The following is a 16,081-nucleotide window of genomic DNA, read 5'->3' on the forward strand; positions in this document are numbered from 1 at the left end:
CTTTTGACTTACCATTGAGAAAGCAAGTATTTTGTTATAATCACACGACGCAGTTTAACTCACACACAAAAATCTGACCAAGAGACATATTTATAAATTATAATACTATGTAATGCTATGTAAATACCTCACGACAAAAAAAAATGTCATTGTAGTGAGAATAAACATAATATACCTACCTACGCAGTAACGAGATATTATCACGATATTTTTTAAAATAATACTTTAAAAAATTGACATTTTTTTTTTATAAATACCTTTTATATTTTACTCAAACACCAAGAATCGTAAAAAAAAGTTCACACTTGAGAAGTACTTTTGACTCATTTCAACCACAATGGTAAAAAATAGAGTTGAGTGACTTTTTCTATTTTACGTATTTAAAAATAGTATATTAAACAAGTTTCATAAGACCAGTCTTGAAGCACAAATTCAAGTTCAAAAAACGAGTGGCGTAGGTAGTAACTAAGACATCGCACATAATGACCTCGCTTTCTTTAATGCAGGATGCGCCATATATGTAAGGTAAGATACCAGGAATATGGAAAAAATTTTAAAAAAAAATTATCTATAAAAATTTCGAAGTTATGAGAGTTTAAATTTTGCTCTTTAACTCTATTTATTTCTGTTGGAAAAATAATTTTTCAAGTTTTTTTGCTACAGGTTATTAGAAGAGGCAACAAGAAAGCAATATCCTAAATTGTAACTCTNCTATTTATTTCTGTTGGAAAAATAATTTTTCAAGTTTTTTTGCTACAGGTTATTAGAAGAGGCAACAAGAAAGCAATATCCTAAATTGTAACTCTATTCAATGTTATTTGTGGCTTTTATTGGCAAGACTTTTGTACTTACCTTTACTAAGTAATTAGAAAAAAACATATGCATCAGGATCATCAGTATCATTAAATTGACATTAAAAAATGTCAAATGTCAAAAAATAAATAAAAGTTTTTGAAAGATAAAATTTTTTAAATATTTTTTCTATGTTCCATCCTGTATACTCTTTTTCATATTAATGTGGATCAAGTAGGTTGTAGAAGTCTAAATGCATCTTTAATTTAAAGGCCGATTCACACAAAAAGTGTCATTAATATCATTCAGAACAAATTTAATCACATCAATAATGACAAAAATCTTTGTTTTCCACACTATGTTAATTAGGTACGTTGTTAATTTTAATTATTTTTGCTACCTCACATTGGGGTAGGTACCCCAAAATATTTTTAGGGAAGTTTGAGGTTGGGATTGTTTGAATTTTTACAAGGTTCTCACGTTAAAATGATCCCTTTCGACGACTACCTCATGCACATTGATAAGAAAACGATTATATTTCTATTAGAGAATCAAAATGGAGGCAAATTAGAAAAAAGGCTATTAACGAACTCGTTTGGGTGCGTTAACAGCTTCCTGTGTGTAACTAGCCTAGTGAATTTTATATTTTTAATGTTGGTTACAATACTGTTGGAATTAAATTAGAAGTACTTTCAATAAATTTTTAAATTTTCAGTGGCAAATATGAAAAAGTTTTGAGAATTCATTTATCGATGTTAGTTCTAGTTGAATTTTCCAACCCCTAAGTGTCACCAACCGAAGCAAAATTCCCTAAATTTGAATATTCCTATTTTTCTTTAAAAACAAAGCAAAAAATGTTCCAATTTGAAATTAGGCATTAGGTCAATACGACTTAAAAGTTGAATGAAAAAGTATAATTAATTTAGATTTTTATTAGGTAAACATTTAAACACAGTTATAAATAATTCATGTACAAAATTTAACTCAATTCTGTTGTTGCTGCAATTTCACTTCGACAATTTCCACAATGGCATCTCTAATTTTGCTCTTTTCCAATCCCAAATACTGAATTTTCTCCATCTGTTCAGTAACAAACTGAATTTTTCGTTTAAAATAATCTTTAGCCGCCTCCACATCCTACAAAAACCCCATTATTAAATTCTCATAACGTATTAAAACCGGTGTACTTTTTCTGCATAATATCGGGTTCCAATATCAATCAACACATTGTTGGTCTCATGCAACTTCCCGGGAACGTACATCTGAAACAAATCCTTGATAAAAGTCCCCAAATATTACTCAAAATACCGAGCCTGTTAACGGAACTAAAATGTCTTTTCCGTCCGAATCGGGACCGAATTTCTCCAACGATTCGCCAGAATTCTGAAATTTCGATTGTGCCATTTTCAGGGACGCAAGAGATTCTTGAAAAAGCGACAATTCCTGGAAATAAAGCGAGTTGGAAAGTCATGTGCAAGGTTGAGGTTATGTCACTTACCTGATCTAACTGTTGCTTCAACGTTGACAACTGCTGGATATTTAGCGTCATAAGATCCACCTGCTTCATATTTGGCTGCTCTGTGGACGAAATTTGAGCCATTTTGCAGTAAATTAACAACTAAAAATCGATTAATAAATTGGTGTCAAATGTCAAAGTAGAGACAAATTACCTTGCCCACTGGAACTACTCCGCAAAAGGCTTAATCCGGAATATTTAGTTAGAATACAAATAATAACAATTGAATTTAACTAAAACAAGTTACTTTTAGTTAACTAAATCTATTTTTTTACTGTGTTTATTTGTTAAAAAAAAGTTAATAAAGTAGAGACAAGTTACGTAGTTCATATAAACTACTCAACAAAACCGAAACGCTATATATTTTATTAAAACACAAATAATAAACGTGTGCAATTTGCCTATAACGTTACATTTGACTAAATAATTTTATTTATTTGCTGTTTGTATTTCTTAAACTAATTTTTCCAGTAGGTGTAAAAATTGTCCTATAGTAGAATGAATGTCACCACTGCCTTCTGATTGGTGGTTTTGTAATAACGGCTTTTGAAACTTCACTCTCGTTAAGCGTGCGCTTGTTATAAATAAGTTAAAAACTTTGTTTAGAACAATGTTTCGACGAACAAGTAGCAGTTCGAATATTCCGGTCGTGAAGGGTGACTACAGAGCACGTTCAAAGTCCGTCGTCAGGTAAAAAAAATTACCTTGTAACAACATCTCTAATTGATTTTTTAAGAGTAAGCACAAAGGATGATGGTAACAAAAAAGCCCGGGCAAGTTCCATGGATCGTACCTTAAATCCGCTCACAAAAAGATCAATGAGTTCCTCAAATTTGAAACGCCCATCAGTTACTCCTTCAGTACGTTTTTTGTCAATTTTTACTCAATTTTCACTCAATTGATTGTAGGTGTCTTATAAAAGATCAACAACGGGCTTGACACCGACTCTGGTAACACATTTAATTGAATTTCGATGAATTATGTCCTAAATTATTTATTTCAGGGTTCTGGGTTCAAAAGATCGAATTCTGTGAGTATAAACACGCAAAAGTTATGTTTTTTACTTAAGTTGCATAGAATCTCACAACCCCCCGTTCGCGGAGCAAGTCCCCGTTCAAAATCGGTTCCGAGCGGTCCGTAAACGACAAAAAATGGGTCTCGGAGCAGTTTGCCAAAGTAAGTGGCCCCAATTTGGTGCCTCCATGAAAGCGTCAATGTTTCAGGTACGGGCGTTTCTTCAAGAACACCCCAAATGTCCCGAGCACATCCCCAACAACCTCAAACCAACGACAATAAACTCATTTGTGACCGCTTTCAACCTCTTGTTCAAGGAAATTGACCCTCGATTTGAGATCAACACCACGAATTACAAAGACATTGTGTTGAACACACTGAAAATTTACCAATTTCCCGGAACCATTTCACTTTCATTGCTGAAAACTGGTAATTTTGTTTTTTTTTTAGTTTGATTTTTTTTATTTTTTTTTTTTAGTGAATACAATGCATGCTTGGCCTCAAGTAATCAGTATTTTTGCATGGCTTGTCGACCTCATCACTTACATAAACCAAACAAGCACGTTTGTTAGTCCCGATTTAGAGCAAGACCTCAAATACCAAAAAATTGAGGTAATTTAAAAATTGTAAAAACTTGTGATAATTTTCTGTTGTAGTGTATTACGAATTATATCTTTGAGAGATACCAACTATATAACAAAGACGAAGATGAGAAAATTGCAGATCGGGCAGTGGGGCAACAACTTTGTAAGTTGCATTATCAAAATTACAGTTTCCTGTAATTTTTTTGTAGCAAAAATTCTCAATATTGATGAGGAGGAGCACAAGAGAGTGCAAGAGGAGGTTGCCAAGTTGTCACAGCTTAAAGAACAGCGTTTGGGGCAGATCGAGGAACAAAAACACAAAAACGAAGTCAGTTTGACAATTGACGTTTGAATTTGACAGTTTATGTTGCCAACTTAATTTTTTTAGATGCTTGAAAAGGAGATTGCGCGACTGCGAGAGGAGACTGAATCGTTCTATAGAGACAAAGAGCAGAGGGAAGAAATGATCCATGATTCAATTAATTTATTAAAGGAACGAAAGGAGAAATTGGGTATTTGTCCCTTTCATTTATTATTTAAAACACTTACACCATTTTGTAGTCGCTTTAATTAAAGCAAAACGGGAGAATGTCGAGTCACTGAAGAAGAAAATTAATACCCAACCTTGCACAATCAGGGAGAAGAAGAGAATCTTGGAACACATTGAAGAAATGAAGCACACAATTGATCTGAAAAAAGAGAAATTGAAAACCCAGAAAGCCATCGAAACTGAATATCATTCACAATTGAAGGAGGCGAAAACTAAAGTATGATTTTTTTTTTTCGTTGAAGATTTTCACACAAGATTTTAGGTCATAAATGAAGTTTACCGCTTGAATCACAGCTTAATGAAACTCACTGTGATAGAACCAAAACTTAAAGTCCTGAGTTTGAACGAAAACTCCGATTTTTTGTCAAACGAGTTTCAAGAGGATGTGGAAAACCTCCCGGAGAAAATTAAGTCGCTTGAAAACACGATCAACGACGAAATAAAATCAAAGAAAACTGCAATTTCTGAAATGAAGTCCCAAATTGCTTCAGTGGAAGCGCAAATTGTCTCAGACAAGCAAAAGCTTCAAGGGTTGATCGAAAAGGAAGCTTCCCTCAAGGACCAGATCCAGCTTCTCGAGCAACACTTCGAGAAGGTAAGGTGGCAACACTAAAGTGGCGGCCATGACAGTTCATGTTACCAACTTTTAGATCGAGAAACAACGAAGCGAGGAAAAGACACTTTTTGAGCAGAAGATGAGGAGATTCGACGAGGATGCTCCACCACTTGACGAGCTTAAACGCGACGTTGATGAACTGAAAAAAATGTATGTAGATTTGTTTCTAGTAATGGGAAATACTTTTTTTTTGTTTTTAGTAAAAAAGAGAAAGAAGAAACGTTGGAAAAGCATAAGTATGAAGCACTTGTGTTTTTTGCTAAAGTGGAAGAGGAAGTGTCGAGTTATGTTGAAAAAATGAATGTAAGTACTATTTGTTTTACTGTTCATAGGAGTATTGTTTTTTTGTTTTTTTTAGAACGTGCGAACTAAAGTGCTCGATAAGCTTACGGGGAGCTTGGAACAGACTATAAAAGTCCAACAGGAGATAATCGACGACATGCTGAAACTAGAAGAAATAAGAGAAACAGAAGAGTGATTATGTTCTTCAAAAATTTATTCATTTATTTTTGGTTATTATTTGTATTTGTTATTAAATGAAATAAATAAATTTTCACTGACATTTAATTATGTAATAGAAAACTAGAAATATTCTTCGATTTAATCTACAGAAATACCACTGGAAATACCTTTTTTCCATCTTCGACGAACTATAATGTATTGTTGGTTGTATACTCCCAATTTTTAATAAAATTAAAATACCCTGCGATCGAAAAAACAATAAACTAGAGTAGGCGTCGATTAAATTCTACAGTTGGCAACACATTGGTTGGGAATCTGGGCACACAAAGTGAAAATGACCATTCACCGTTTTCGTCTGTACACACCAAGAAAAATTTTATGCTCTAAAGTGAACATTATTTCACTCAAAAGGAATAAAACGCAAACTTGTCAAAGTTTCCGCTGACATTTGATGTCAAAAATCAGGATTGCCATCTAAAATTGATGTTAAAAATCAGGAATGCTATCCTTGAAATTGATGTCAACAAAAAAAAGTTTTCTATCTTCTGGTGGTTTGCAACCTTTACTGTCGCTCATTGTGAATTCAAGACAAACATTTTTTTACGATAAGTAACGTTTCATTAAAATTGATAATTTTTTTTTATTTTAACTTGCTACCTGTCCAGCAGAAAAAAAACTAAATTGTAATAAATTATTTATTTTTAATTTTTTTGAGTTATTTGTTACAAAATATACCGGGTGTCCCAGGCAGGCTGGGATATAGGAAATGTACATGGGAAATTAGTTTTTATTTTTTTCCGACTGCAGGAGTAACAGAAATCAAAATCTGATTGAGGGAACTTGTAGTGCTCGAAAAGGGCTATCTTATCGACATTTTTGTCGATTCTCCAATTAACTTCATTTGGGCGAAAACGGCCCTCGAAAAATGGAAATTTGAATTTGCCGCGTTAGCGTTACTAAGAAAGGAACTGTCAAGTCATTGTTGCCAACAGAGATAGCCCTTTTCGAGCACTATAAGCTTCATCAATCAGATTTTAATTTCTGTTACTCCTGCAGCCGGAAAAAAATAAAAACTAATTTTCCATGTTAATTCCCTATATCCAACCCTGTCTGGGACAGCCGGTATTGTACCTAACTTTGGAAAGCAATTTTCCAATTTCTGCAACCCGAGTCATGTAGTTGGCAGCACCTAGCCCGCCATGTTTGGTTTTTTTAAAAATAATTTCTATTATTTTATCTTCGTTATTGGTATTATTAAATGAAATAAATAAAATTGGAATCAAACGCCACTCAATGTCATTTATTTGCATAATCACATTTCCCTTAAATAATAAGTTCGGACAAACAGTGACAAGAAAAAATAAACAATAAATAAAATCCGACGTAAAAAAGCTCACAATCAATAACACAAAATATAATCACTTTGAAAATAATTTAAAAAAACAGCTACCTAGATATTAAAACCTAACCCTAACACAGAGTACGTTCAAAATTCGTCTCGAATTAAATTCTCGACAACTGTTGCAGCAAATTCGCCGGCAACATACTCTCAATTTTCTCATAGACGTAATAGACTGGAGTAGAGAGCCAACTGAGGACCGCTTTGGCAACAACCCCCATCGGTTCGGGGTACTGATGAGTCAAGAGCGTCAACAGCGCCGTGAAGGAACACAACCCCGCTGTAAAGATAATAAAAAACGGCAACTCCTTCTTGGGGTAGACTGAGACCTCGTGGAAGGCCGGCAAGAGTTCGCGGTCGGCGCATTCCGTGCACGTGGGGTAGGGGTAGAAGAGGTGCCCGCGCTCGAGGGGGTACGGCAGCATCCTAAAGGTGCCCTCCCACGTGCAATGCAGCAAATTGAGCGCCCCATCCACGGCCTTCCAATGCGCCAGGTGGAAAAACGTGTAGGCGATGGCCTCCGAATCGCCCCGCTTCAGCACATGCTCGGGGGGCAAAATCAGGGGCTTCATCTCGAGGAGGTATTTCGGCACATGGGGGTTGAATTCGACGGCGCGGTGGATGGCCTCCACGGCGGCCATTTCCGCTGGGTTTAGCCCCCGTTTGCTGGCGATGTCCGGGGAGAACTTGTCGGCGACTAGACGGGCTTTGAGGAGGGCGGCCGTGTAGCAAATCGTCGCGGATTTGGGCAAGGAGATGTCGTCGTATTTCGCCAACACGGCCTGGACATCGGCGTAGGCTTGCATCTCGAGTAATGCCTCGATCAAGTTTTCGTGAATGTTTAAAACGTTCATTATTGGAGGGACTTCTTTGGTTAAATCACGGAACATCTTCACCGCCTCTTTCAACTTGCCCAAACGACGCGCACACATTGCCAACCTGCACCAAAAGTCACATTTTTAATTAAAATAAAAATTACCTTTTCCCATCCTTGACGAGTCGACTATGCACAAAACTTCTTATAGTTGCTATGGAAGCATACTGAGATATGTGTGAAACCATGGTAACAAACGATAATATAACATGTACACCAGTGGCGGGTAAACATTTTTTAAGTAAGAACGGTTCCAGATGTTTATTAAAAAGAAAAAATATGTTTGATAATTTCAACCAACCAAGGTTTATTTTTATTTTATTTTTTAAATGGCAATAAAAAACCTTTCGTGTAGTTAATAATTATCAAAAATTTAATTCAATAAACTTATTTTCTTGTCTGAATTTTTTATTTTTTTTTTATTATTAAGAAAACTTGCTTTTTATTTAAAAAAAAGAAATAACCTTTTTGCCACCCTCGTCGTGTGGAATATTCAGAAAACTTCATTAAGTTGCTATGAAAGCATACTAAAATATAGATAAAACCATGGTAACAAACGTCGTTATATTAATAATGTGACAATTAGACCAGTGGCTGGTAAGAATTTTTTAAGCATGAACGGTTCCAAATAAAGAATTATTAAAAAGAAAAAATGTTTTCGAAAAGTTCAACGAACTAAGGGTAGTTAGTAATTAACAAAACTTATTCTCTTATCTAAATTTTTAAGTTCAACGAACCAATGATTGAAAAAGATTTATTTTTGTTTATTTTATTTTTGTTTATTTTATTTTAATTTTTCATTTATTTTAAGATATATGTGTAACTCTAAAAAACCTTTAGTGTAGTTACTAATTAACAAAAATTAAATTCTATGAACTTGTTCTCTTTTTCGAATTATTAATTTTTTAATTACTAATTGAATTTTTTTTTCATTATGTAACAGAAACTTAGAAATATTTTTTTTATAAAAATAGTAATCTTTTTCCCATCTTCGACGAAACTACTATGCAAGAAACTTCGTATAGTTGCTATGAAAACATAGAAACAAACGACGTTATATTAATAATATGACATTTAGACCAGTGGCGGGTAAACATTTTTTAAGCATGAACGTTTTCAGGTAATTATCAAAAAGAAAAAAATATTTTTCATAAATTCAACAAACCAAAAATTGAAAAAGATTTATTTTTAGCTTAAAGATTTATAACATTTTAAAAATATAGCCCCAGTAAACCTTTCGTGTAGTTAATAATTAACAAAAATTAAATTCTATGAACTTGTTCTCTGAATTATTTTTTTCATTATGTAATAAAAAACTGGTAAATTTTGTTATAAAAATAAAGTAATAACTTTTTTCCTATCCTCGACGAGTCGACTATCCAAGAAACTTCGTATAGTTGCTATGGAAACATACTGAAATATGTATGAAACCATGGAAACAAACGTTATATTATGACATATACAGAATGTTCCAAAAGTCTGGAAACGATGTTATTCTGGCGAAACTATCAAATTTTTTGTCAAATAAATTTATAAGTGTGCAATGGCTATAAAAATGCTATTCAAAAAAAATTTTGAATATTAGTTATTTGTTTATACTTACATGATAAACATAGTAACATTGTTTTTTTAAATGAAAACCTACCACAATTTTTTTTAGACAACGGGCTTGTTACAAGAATTGTTGCCATGCAATTTTTTTTTTGTAAACCTCGCACTTTTTTGTTAAAAAAATGTTTGACTTACAAGAATTAAAGAATTTTTTTGAGTAAACTACCAGTTTTTATGGAAATAAATTAATAAATGTTCAAAGGTTGTAAAGGAGCAATGCCAAAATATTTTTTATTTTAAATAAATGTTTAAACTTTTGAGATTACCATACTAATAATTTTTTTCTTAAATAAAAACGGTTTTTTATTTATTGTTTTACAAAGATATGTTTATGCATTTTATAAATGTACAAAAATATTTATTGAAAATAAACATATCTTTGTAAAACAATAAATAAAAAACCGTTTTTATTTAAGAAAAAAATTATTAGTATCATAATCTCAAAAGTTTAAACAATTAATAAAAATAAAAAAAAATTTGGCATCGCTCCTTTACAACCTTTAAACATTTATTAATTTATTTCCAAAAAAAACTGGTAGTTTACTCCAAAAAAATTCTTGAATTCTTGTTAAGTCAAACTTAACAAAAAAGTGTGAGGTTTACAAAAAAAAATTGCACAGCAACAATTCTTGTAACAAACTCGTTGTCTAAAAAAAAATTGTAGTAGTTTCCATTTAAAAAAAAAAGTTACTATGTTTATTTCCTAAGTATAAACAAATAATTAATATTCAAATTTTTTTTGAAAAGCATTTTTATAGCCATTGCTCACCTATAAATTTATTTGCTAAAAAAATTGATAGTTTCGCCAGAATAACATCGTTTCCAGACTTTTGGAACACACTGTATAACATTTGGACCAGTGGCTGGTAAATATTTTTATGTATGAACGTTTCTGACAATCACAAATTAAAAAAATATATTTTTGATAACTTCAACAAAGCAATAATTGAAAAAAAAACCTTTCGTGTAAATAATAAACAAAACTAGTTTTTTTGTTGTTAACTGTAGAAACGTTATTTTTTTGACATCCCTTTATTTTAATATTAAAAAATAAAAAAAATTACTTATAGCATAAATTTCACATTAGAAATAATGTAACAAACCTCCTTTTTATGTAAATTAGGACGTTGGTGTCACGCCGGTGCTGTGCCTCCATCAGACTCCCTTGATGTTGCAGCGCTTGCGATTTCCTATAGTTAGTTTCTGCCACTTTCAGTGCCTGTTTCAGGATTTTCTCGGCTTCAGTGATCGTCGTTGCTTCTTCTTCGGCCAACAAAATGTACGCAGGGGCGCACTCAGGACTCTTCTCCAAGGCATTATGTGCTGCTTTAATCCTCACCATGGGGTTCCTCTCCCGCCATGCAGTTTGCATAATCTCATACTCGGCTTTGCCTGCGTCTGCCTCGCACGTGAAGAACGTCTGGTGGTCCTGAGCCGACAAATTCATATCATAGTAGGTCAAGGGCTCCTTATTCGTCGCCCAATAAAATCTTTGGTATTCAGCCCCTCTGTACAAATTCAGCGGATTTCGCCACACTTTACACTCAGGAACGCTACTCTGCGAACTACTAGAGTTACTCGAGCCCCCATTCTCGTTACTGTCGACGCCACTGATCCAGGGGCTGATGTGATTGAGGGAAATTTGTTCGATGAAACTTGTGCCGTACTTACGGAAATACCACCATTCGAAAATGAGGATCAAACCGGAAATCAAAGACGAGGTTCCGGTTAATGCCACGTAGAATTTCGGGGTGAGAGTGCTCAGGAACATTGTGGAGTCCCACATCGTGAAATGTGAGGTTATGGCGGACAAACACTTAACTCCGGTGCGATTTTTTATATCATAACGGCGATTTGGGGGCTCAGGACCATACACCCAACGCGCCCATTAATAATTATGCAGAATTACTGGAATTTTGATGGATTTTGGTTTGGTGACGTTAAACGGTTGACATTTTGAAAACACGAGGGGGACAGGACAGGGCTGACAATATTGGAAACATTAATTGGTTACCGAAAAAATGATTATTTGGTGTTATAAACACGATTATTTTCAATAAGAATTCAGTCCAGTACGGGCCTGAGTAACTCTAATGACAACTCAGGAGCACCAACACACCTATAAACTAGTCAAACTTTTGCAAATTTTTACAATATTTTAGCACCTTATTGTTAAGTTAGTTACCTAAAGATAAGTCGAAATAATTAGTGCCATTTACAATGTGACTTAAGATTGGGGCCCGAAATAACTTTTTTGTACTTTCAGATGTGCTAACCCCGCCGCCATAGTTCCACTAAGGCCACCGCCTTAAAAATCTACGATGTTAATCGAAAAATCCTTTTCTGGAAAGATCAAACCGTTTTTATTAAAGAAACTCCTCGCTTTTTTTTAATTTGCTGTTAAGAAAAAAAAACATGTTTAATTGTTTGAAGCAAAATTGTTTTTTGTGATTACAAACATGATCATTTTCAAAAACTATTTGAGCCAGTACGTCCTTGACAACTCAGAAGTACCAACACACTAAAGTAACTAAATTTTTGTAAATTTTCTATTTTTTTTGACTATATTGTGGCATATTGCTAAGTTAATTGACTCAAGATAAGTCGTAGTTAGTCTATATTGACAATATACTTAAAATAGAGGTCTGAAATGATTTTTTTTGGCCATTCAGTTGAGCCAACCCCGGCGCCAATTCCACTAAAGTCACCTCCAAAAATGTAAACATTGAACCCAATTGTCTAATTAAAAAATTTTAGTGCCTTAAAAATCTACGATGTTAATCGAAAAATCGTTTTCAAGACAAATTCACAATTTTTGACAGGATGGAACTTGAAATTTTGGAAAGATCAAATCGTTTTTATTGAAGAAACTCCTCGCTTTTTCATTTTTTTTTTATTTGCTGTTAAGCTGTTAAGAAAAAAAAATACATTTAATCGTTTGAAGCAAAATTGTTTTTTGGCATTACAAACATGATCATTTTCAAAAACTATTTGAGCCAGTACGTCCCTGAGTAATTGATGACAACTCAGAAGTACCAACACACTAAAGTAACTAAATTTTTGTAAATTTTCTAATTTTTTTGACTATATTTTGGCACCTTGCTAAGTTAATTGACTCAATATAAGTTATAGTTAGTCTAAGTTAACAACATATTTAAAATTGGGGTCTGAATCGATTTTTTTCGGCATTCAGGTATGCCAACCTGGGCGCTAATTCCACTAAAGTCACCTCCAAAAATGTAATCACCTTTAAAAATTTGAACACAATTAGTCCGATATGTGACCAAATCATTTAAAGAATTTTAGTGCGTGAAATCTCCACGATGTCTCGTCAATTGAACGGTTCTGTGACTCCAGAGAAGAGGTTAGGTCAAAACTCGATCGTGCAGCCCCTTTTGACCGACTTGTACCAAATCACTATGGCTTACGCTTACTGGAAGTCGGGGAAAATCCAAGACTACGCTGTTTTCGACCTTTTCTTCCGCAAAAACCCCTTCCAGGGCGAATTTACAATTTTTGCAGGCTTGGAAGAATGTGTCAAGTTTCTCGATAAATTCTCGTATTCCAAGAGCGACATTGACTACATCCGCCAGATCCTGCCCCCCACCGTCGAGGAGGAGTTCTTCACGTACCTCACTACACTCGACGCCCGTGGGGTGTCTCTCTACGCTATAAAAGAAGGCAGTGTTGTCTTCCCCCGAATTCCACTCCTGCGCGTCGAGGGCCCCCTCATCGTGGTCCAACTCCTAGAAACCACCCTCCTGAACCTCGTCAATTACGCCAGTTTAATTGCAACAAACGCCTCGCGCTACAGAATGGCCGCAAACAAGTTGAAGTTGTACGAGTTCGGGTTACGGCGCGCCCAAGGCCCGGATGGGGCCCTCTCGGCCTCCAGGTACACCTACATTGGGGGCTTCGACGGCACGAGTAATGTCCTAGCTGGGAAACTGTTCAATATCCCGGTGAAGGGCACCCACGCCCATTCCTACGTCACCTCGTTCAATAATCTCAGTGAGCTGGTGATAAAAACCCTAGTGCCGAAAAATGGTGGCAAGCCTGTTGATTTTCTTGTATTGGCAACGAAATGGCGCGAGGATTTGGTTTCAATCTTCAATGTTATGCTATCGGAGGTGAATGATGGGGAATTTGCGGCTTTTATCTCATTTGCGGTCTCGTTTCCTGATAATTATTTAGCACTAGTTGACACTTATGATGTCAAAAAGAGCGGTTTGGTGAATTTTAGTGCCGTTGCATTGGCTTTACTCGACTTGGGGTATTCCCCTATAGGGATTCGGTTAGATAGTGGCGACTTGGCGTATTTGTCTGTAGTCGCAAGGAATGTTTTTGGTGAAATTAGTGTGAAATTTAAACGTCCCCAATTTTCCAAATTACTCATCATGGCCTCCAATGATATAAATGAGGAGACTATTTTGAGTTTAAACGAGCAAGGGCACCAAATCGACGCGTTTGGTATAGGCACCCATCTAGTGACTTGTCAAAAACAACCAGCGTTGGGTGGGGTATACAAAATGGTCGAAATTAATGGTCATGCGAGGATTAAATTGAGTCACGATGTGGGGAAAGTCACCATTCCTGGCCGCAAAGACGCCTATAGATTGTATGGGGACAACGGGAATGCGCTCATTGACCTATTGCAAATCTCCTCAGAGGCGCCCCCAAAAGTTGGGGAAAAGGTCTTGTGTCGGCACCCGTTTGAGGAGTCCAAACGGGCATTTGTCACGCCGTCGAAAGTCGAGAAATTGCTGTTGTTGTATTGGCAAAACGGGAAGATTTGCCAACCGTTGCCCAACATGCAGGAGATTAAGGAGCGAGTTGTGGATAGTTTGAAAATTTTGAGGCCGGATATTAGGAGGACGCTGAATCCGACGCCGTATAAAGTCGCTGTTAGCGATAATTTGTACCGGTATTTGCACGATTTGTGGCTGGAAAATGCCCCCATTGGGGAGTTGGCGTAGGGTTAGACTAGTATTTTATATAACATTCTGTATTTTTCATTATTTTTTCATGGTATATTGTTTATTATAGATTATAAAATAAAGCTTTATCTTGCGTAGACTTGTTTTAGTTCTTTTTTTTAGGTAAATATGATTGTCCTAATATAGTTCATAAAGAAGTACTTTACGGACACTTACGTGAAATGACAAAAAAAATTGGATGGCATAGTTTGAAAATGTGGGGAATTTAAGCTTCTCAAGTTTTAAACTATATTTATGACTATAAGGCTCGGATTATATGCAAAATGCATATTTGTTATTAAGAGGTATATCAACAAAATTGTAAGTTTTCTATGTATATCTAATATTTTTTGATTTATATAAGCCAAATAAAAAACGCATATTTTGGCAACTTTGTGCATATTTTAGGAAATACTGCATATTTGTGCATATTTTCTTCAAATCACAAATTTTCGATTAAAAATTTCAGTTCAAGTTAAAATTTAGACAGTTTAAGAAAAATGATCCGATTAGAAAATATTTTAAAGAGAAAACAACCGGTAATTTGTAAGCCGGACTCAAAAAATTAGTATCCTGCTGACTGTTTCCTTTTTAAATTTGTTTTATACAGGGTGAATGTAAAGTATTGAACCAAGCGGTTTTTTTAATCATTTGTTTCCAAAAAATAATAATGAATACTCCTATAAATTAAAGCAATATTAAAAAGTGATTTTATTTTTAGATCAAAATTTTGTTTTGTTTTTGAGTTATTCGATTTTTGTTGTCAATATTGCAATTTATAAAAAAATTAATTTAATATAAAATAGATAATTGTAATCCCTTAGAAAATGACCTTTATGAGAAAAATGTTTTTTTAGTGGGTTGCCATTTAAAAAAAAATATTTTTGTAGAACTGGAAAACAAATAAAAATTTTGAAAAATTTTTTTCTTGATAAAACATCACATTTTTATAGTACATACTTTATCAATTAGTTTTTCCAAGAAATAAATACTTTAAGCAAGAAACGGTTGGTTCCATACTTTCTATTCACCTGGTATAAAATGATTAAATCCATCTATGGGGATAAGTAGTTGCCTGCAAATGAATTTTAACAAAATTGTTTAAAGTGAGGTGATCTGAAAAGTAATAAAAATTTATTCCAACTTTGATTGTTTATTGTTAAAAGTTTTGCATATCGATGCATTTTTGGCAATTTTGGCGTATATTGGAGCATATTTATTAATATCCTGTGCATATTTTTGTTATAATACGTGCATATAGAGTGCGCCAGAACTCGCGCCCCAGAGAAAAATGTCATTTAAGATACCAGGAACATGAAAAAAAGTATTAAAAAAATTTTATCTATAAAATTTCGAAGTTATGAGAGTTTAAACTTTGCACTTTGACTGTATTTATTTCAGTTGGAAAAATAATTTTCAAAGTTTTTTTGCTATAGGCTATTAAAAGAGGAAACAAGGAATCTGTATCTAAATTGGAACTCTGTTCAATGTTATTTGTGGCTTTTATTGTCAAAATTTTTGTCCCTTTACTAAATAATTGTAAAAAAACATATACAAGATCATCAGTATCATTAAATAGACATAAAAAAAATGTCAAAATTTTTTGACAGTTAGAATTTTTGAAACATTTTTTTAATGTTCCTGGTATCTTACCTTACTTGAAAATTTTCTCTGGGGCGCGAGTTCT

At 34.2% G+C, this 16,081-nt stretch overlaps 4 protein-coding genes across 4 annotated transcripts; 2 read left to right on the top strand and 2 right to left on the bottom strand.

Moving 5' to 3' along the window:
• Nucleotides 1-1,708: 1,708 nt before the first annotated feature.
• On the bottom strand, nt 1,709-2,447 carry LOC123009859 (prefoldin subunit 5). The gene is made up of 4 exons (XM_044406406.1): nt 2,291-2,447; nt 2,101-2,235; nt 1,980-2,054; nt 1,709-1,929 (listed from the first exon to the last, which is right to left on the bottom strand). Exons 1-4 carry the CDS (start codon nt 2,390-2,392, stop codon nt 1,777-1,779), a joined length of 465 nt encoding a protein of 154 aa, XP_044262341.1. The 5' UTR covers nt 2,393-2,447; the 3' UTR covers nt 1,709-1,776.
• Nucleotides 2,448-2,842: 395 nt separating this feature from the next.
• LOC123009791 (kinetochore protein NDC80 homolog) lies at nt 2,843-5,632 on the top strand. Its single transcript, XM_044406311.1, has 15 exons — nt 2,843-2,998; nt 3,045-3,168; nt 3,217-3,258; nt 3,312-3,338; nt 3,386-3,484; nt 3,532-3,751; nt 3,801-3,934; nt 3,979-4,069; nt 4,116-4,234; nt 4,295-4,418; nt 4,468-4,673; nt 4,719-5,051; nt 5,107-5,222; nt 5,273-5,375; nt 5,431-5,632. The coding sequence occupies exons 1-15, from the start codon at nt 2,919-2,921 to the stop codon at nt 5,548-5,550; spliced, it is 1,938 nt and encodes a 645-aa protein (XP_044262246.1). The 5' UTR covers nt 2,843-2,918; the 3' UTR covers nt 5,551-5,632.
• Nucleotides 5,633-6,807: 1,175 nt separating this feature from the next.
• On the bottom strand, nt 6,808-11,661 carry LOC123009599 (protein ST7 homolog). Its single transcript, XM_044406017.1, has 2 exons — nt 10,522-11,661; nt 6,808-7,872 (listed from the first exon to the last, which is right to left on the bottom strand). The coding sequence occupies exons 1-2, from the start codon at nt 11,202-11,204 to the stop codon at nt 7,038-7,040; spliced, it is 1,518 nt and encodes a 505-aa protein (XP_044261952.1). The 5' UTR covers nt 11,205-11,661; the 3' UTR covers nt 6,808-7,037.
• Nucleotides 11,662-12,578: 917 nt separating this feature from the next.
• On the top strand, nt 12,579-14,494 carry LOC123009659 (nicotinate phosphoribosyltransferase-like). Its single transcript, XM_044406111.1, has one exon. The coding sequence runs from the start codon at nt 12,742-12,744 to the stop codon at nt 14,392-14,394; it is 1,653 nt and encodes a 550-aa protein (XP_044262046.1). The 5' UTR covers nt 12,579-12,741; the 3' UTR covers nt 14,395-14,494.
• The last annotated feature ends 1,587 nt before the right edge of the window (nt 14,495-16,081 follow it).

This window comes from Tribolium madens, unplaced genomic scaffold (genome assembly GCF_015345945.1).
Source record: "Tribolium madens isolate multiple individuals breed KSU strain unplaced genomic scaffold, Tmad_KSU_1.1 Scaffold_7;HRSCAF=85;Tcas5.2_LG10, whole genome shotgun sequence".
NCBI classification, from domain to species: domain Eukaryota; kingdom Metazoa; phylum Arthropoda; class Insecta; order Coleoptera; family Tenebrionidae; genus Tribolium; species Tribolium madens.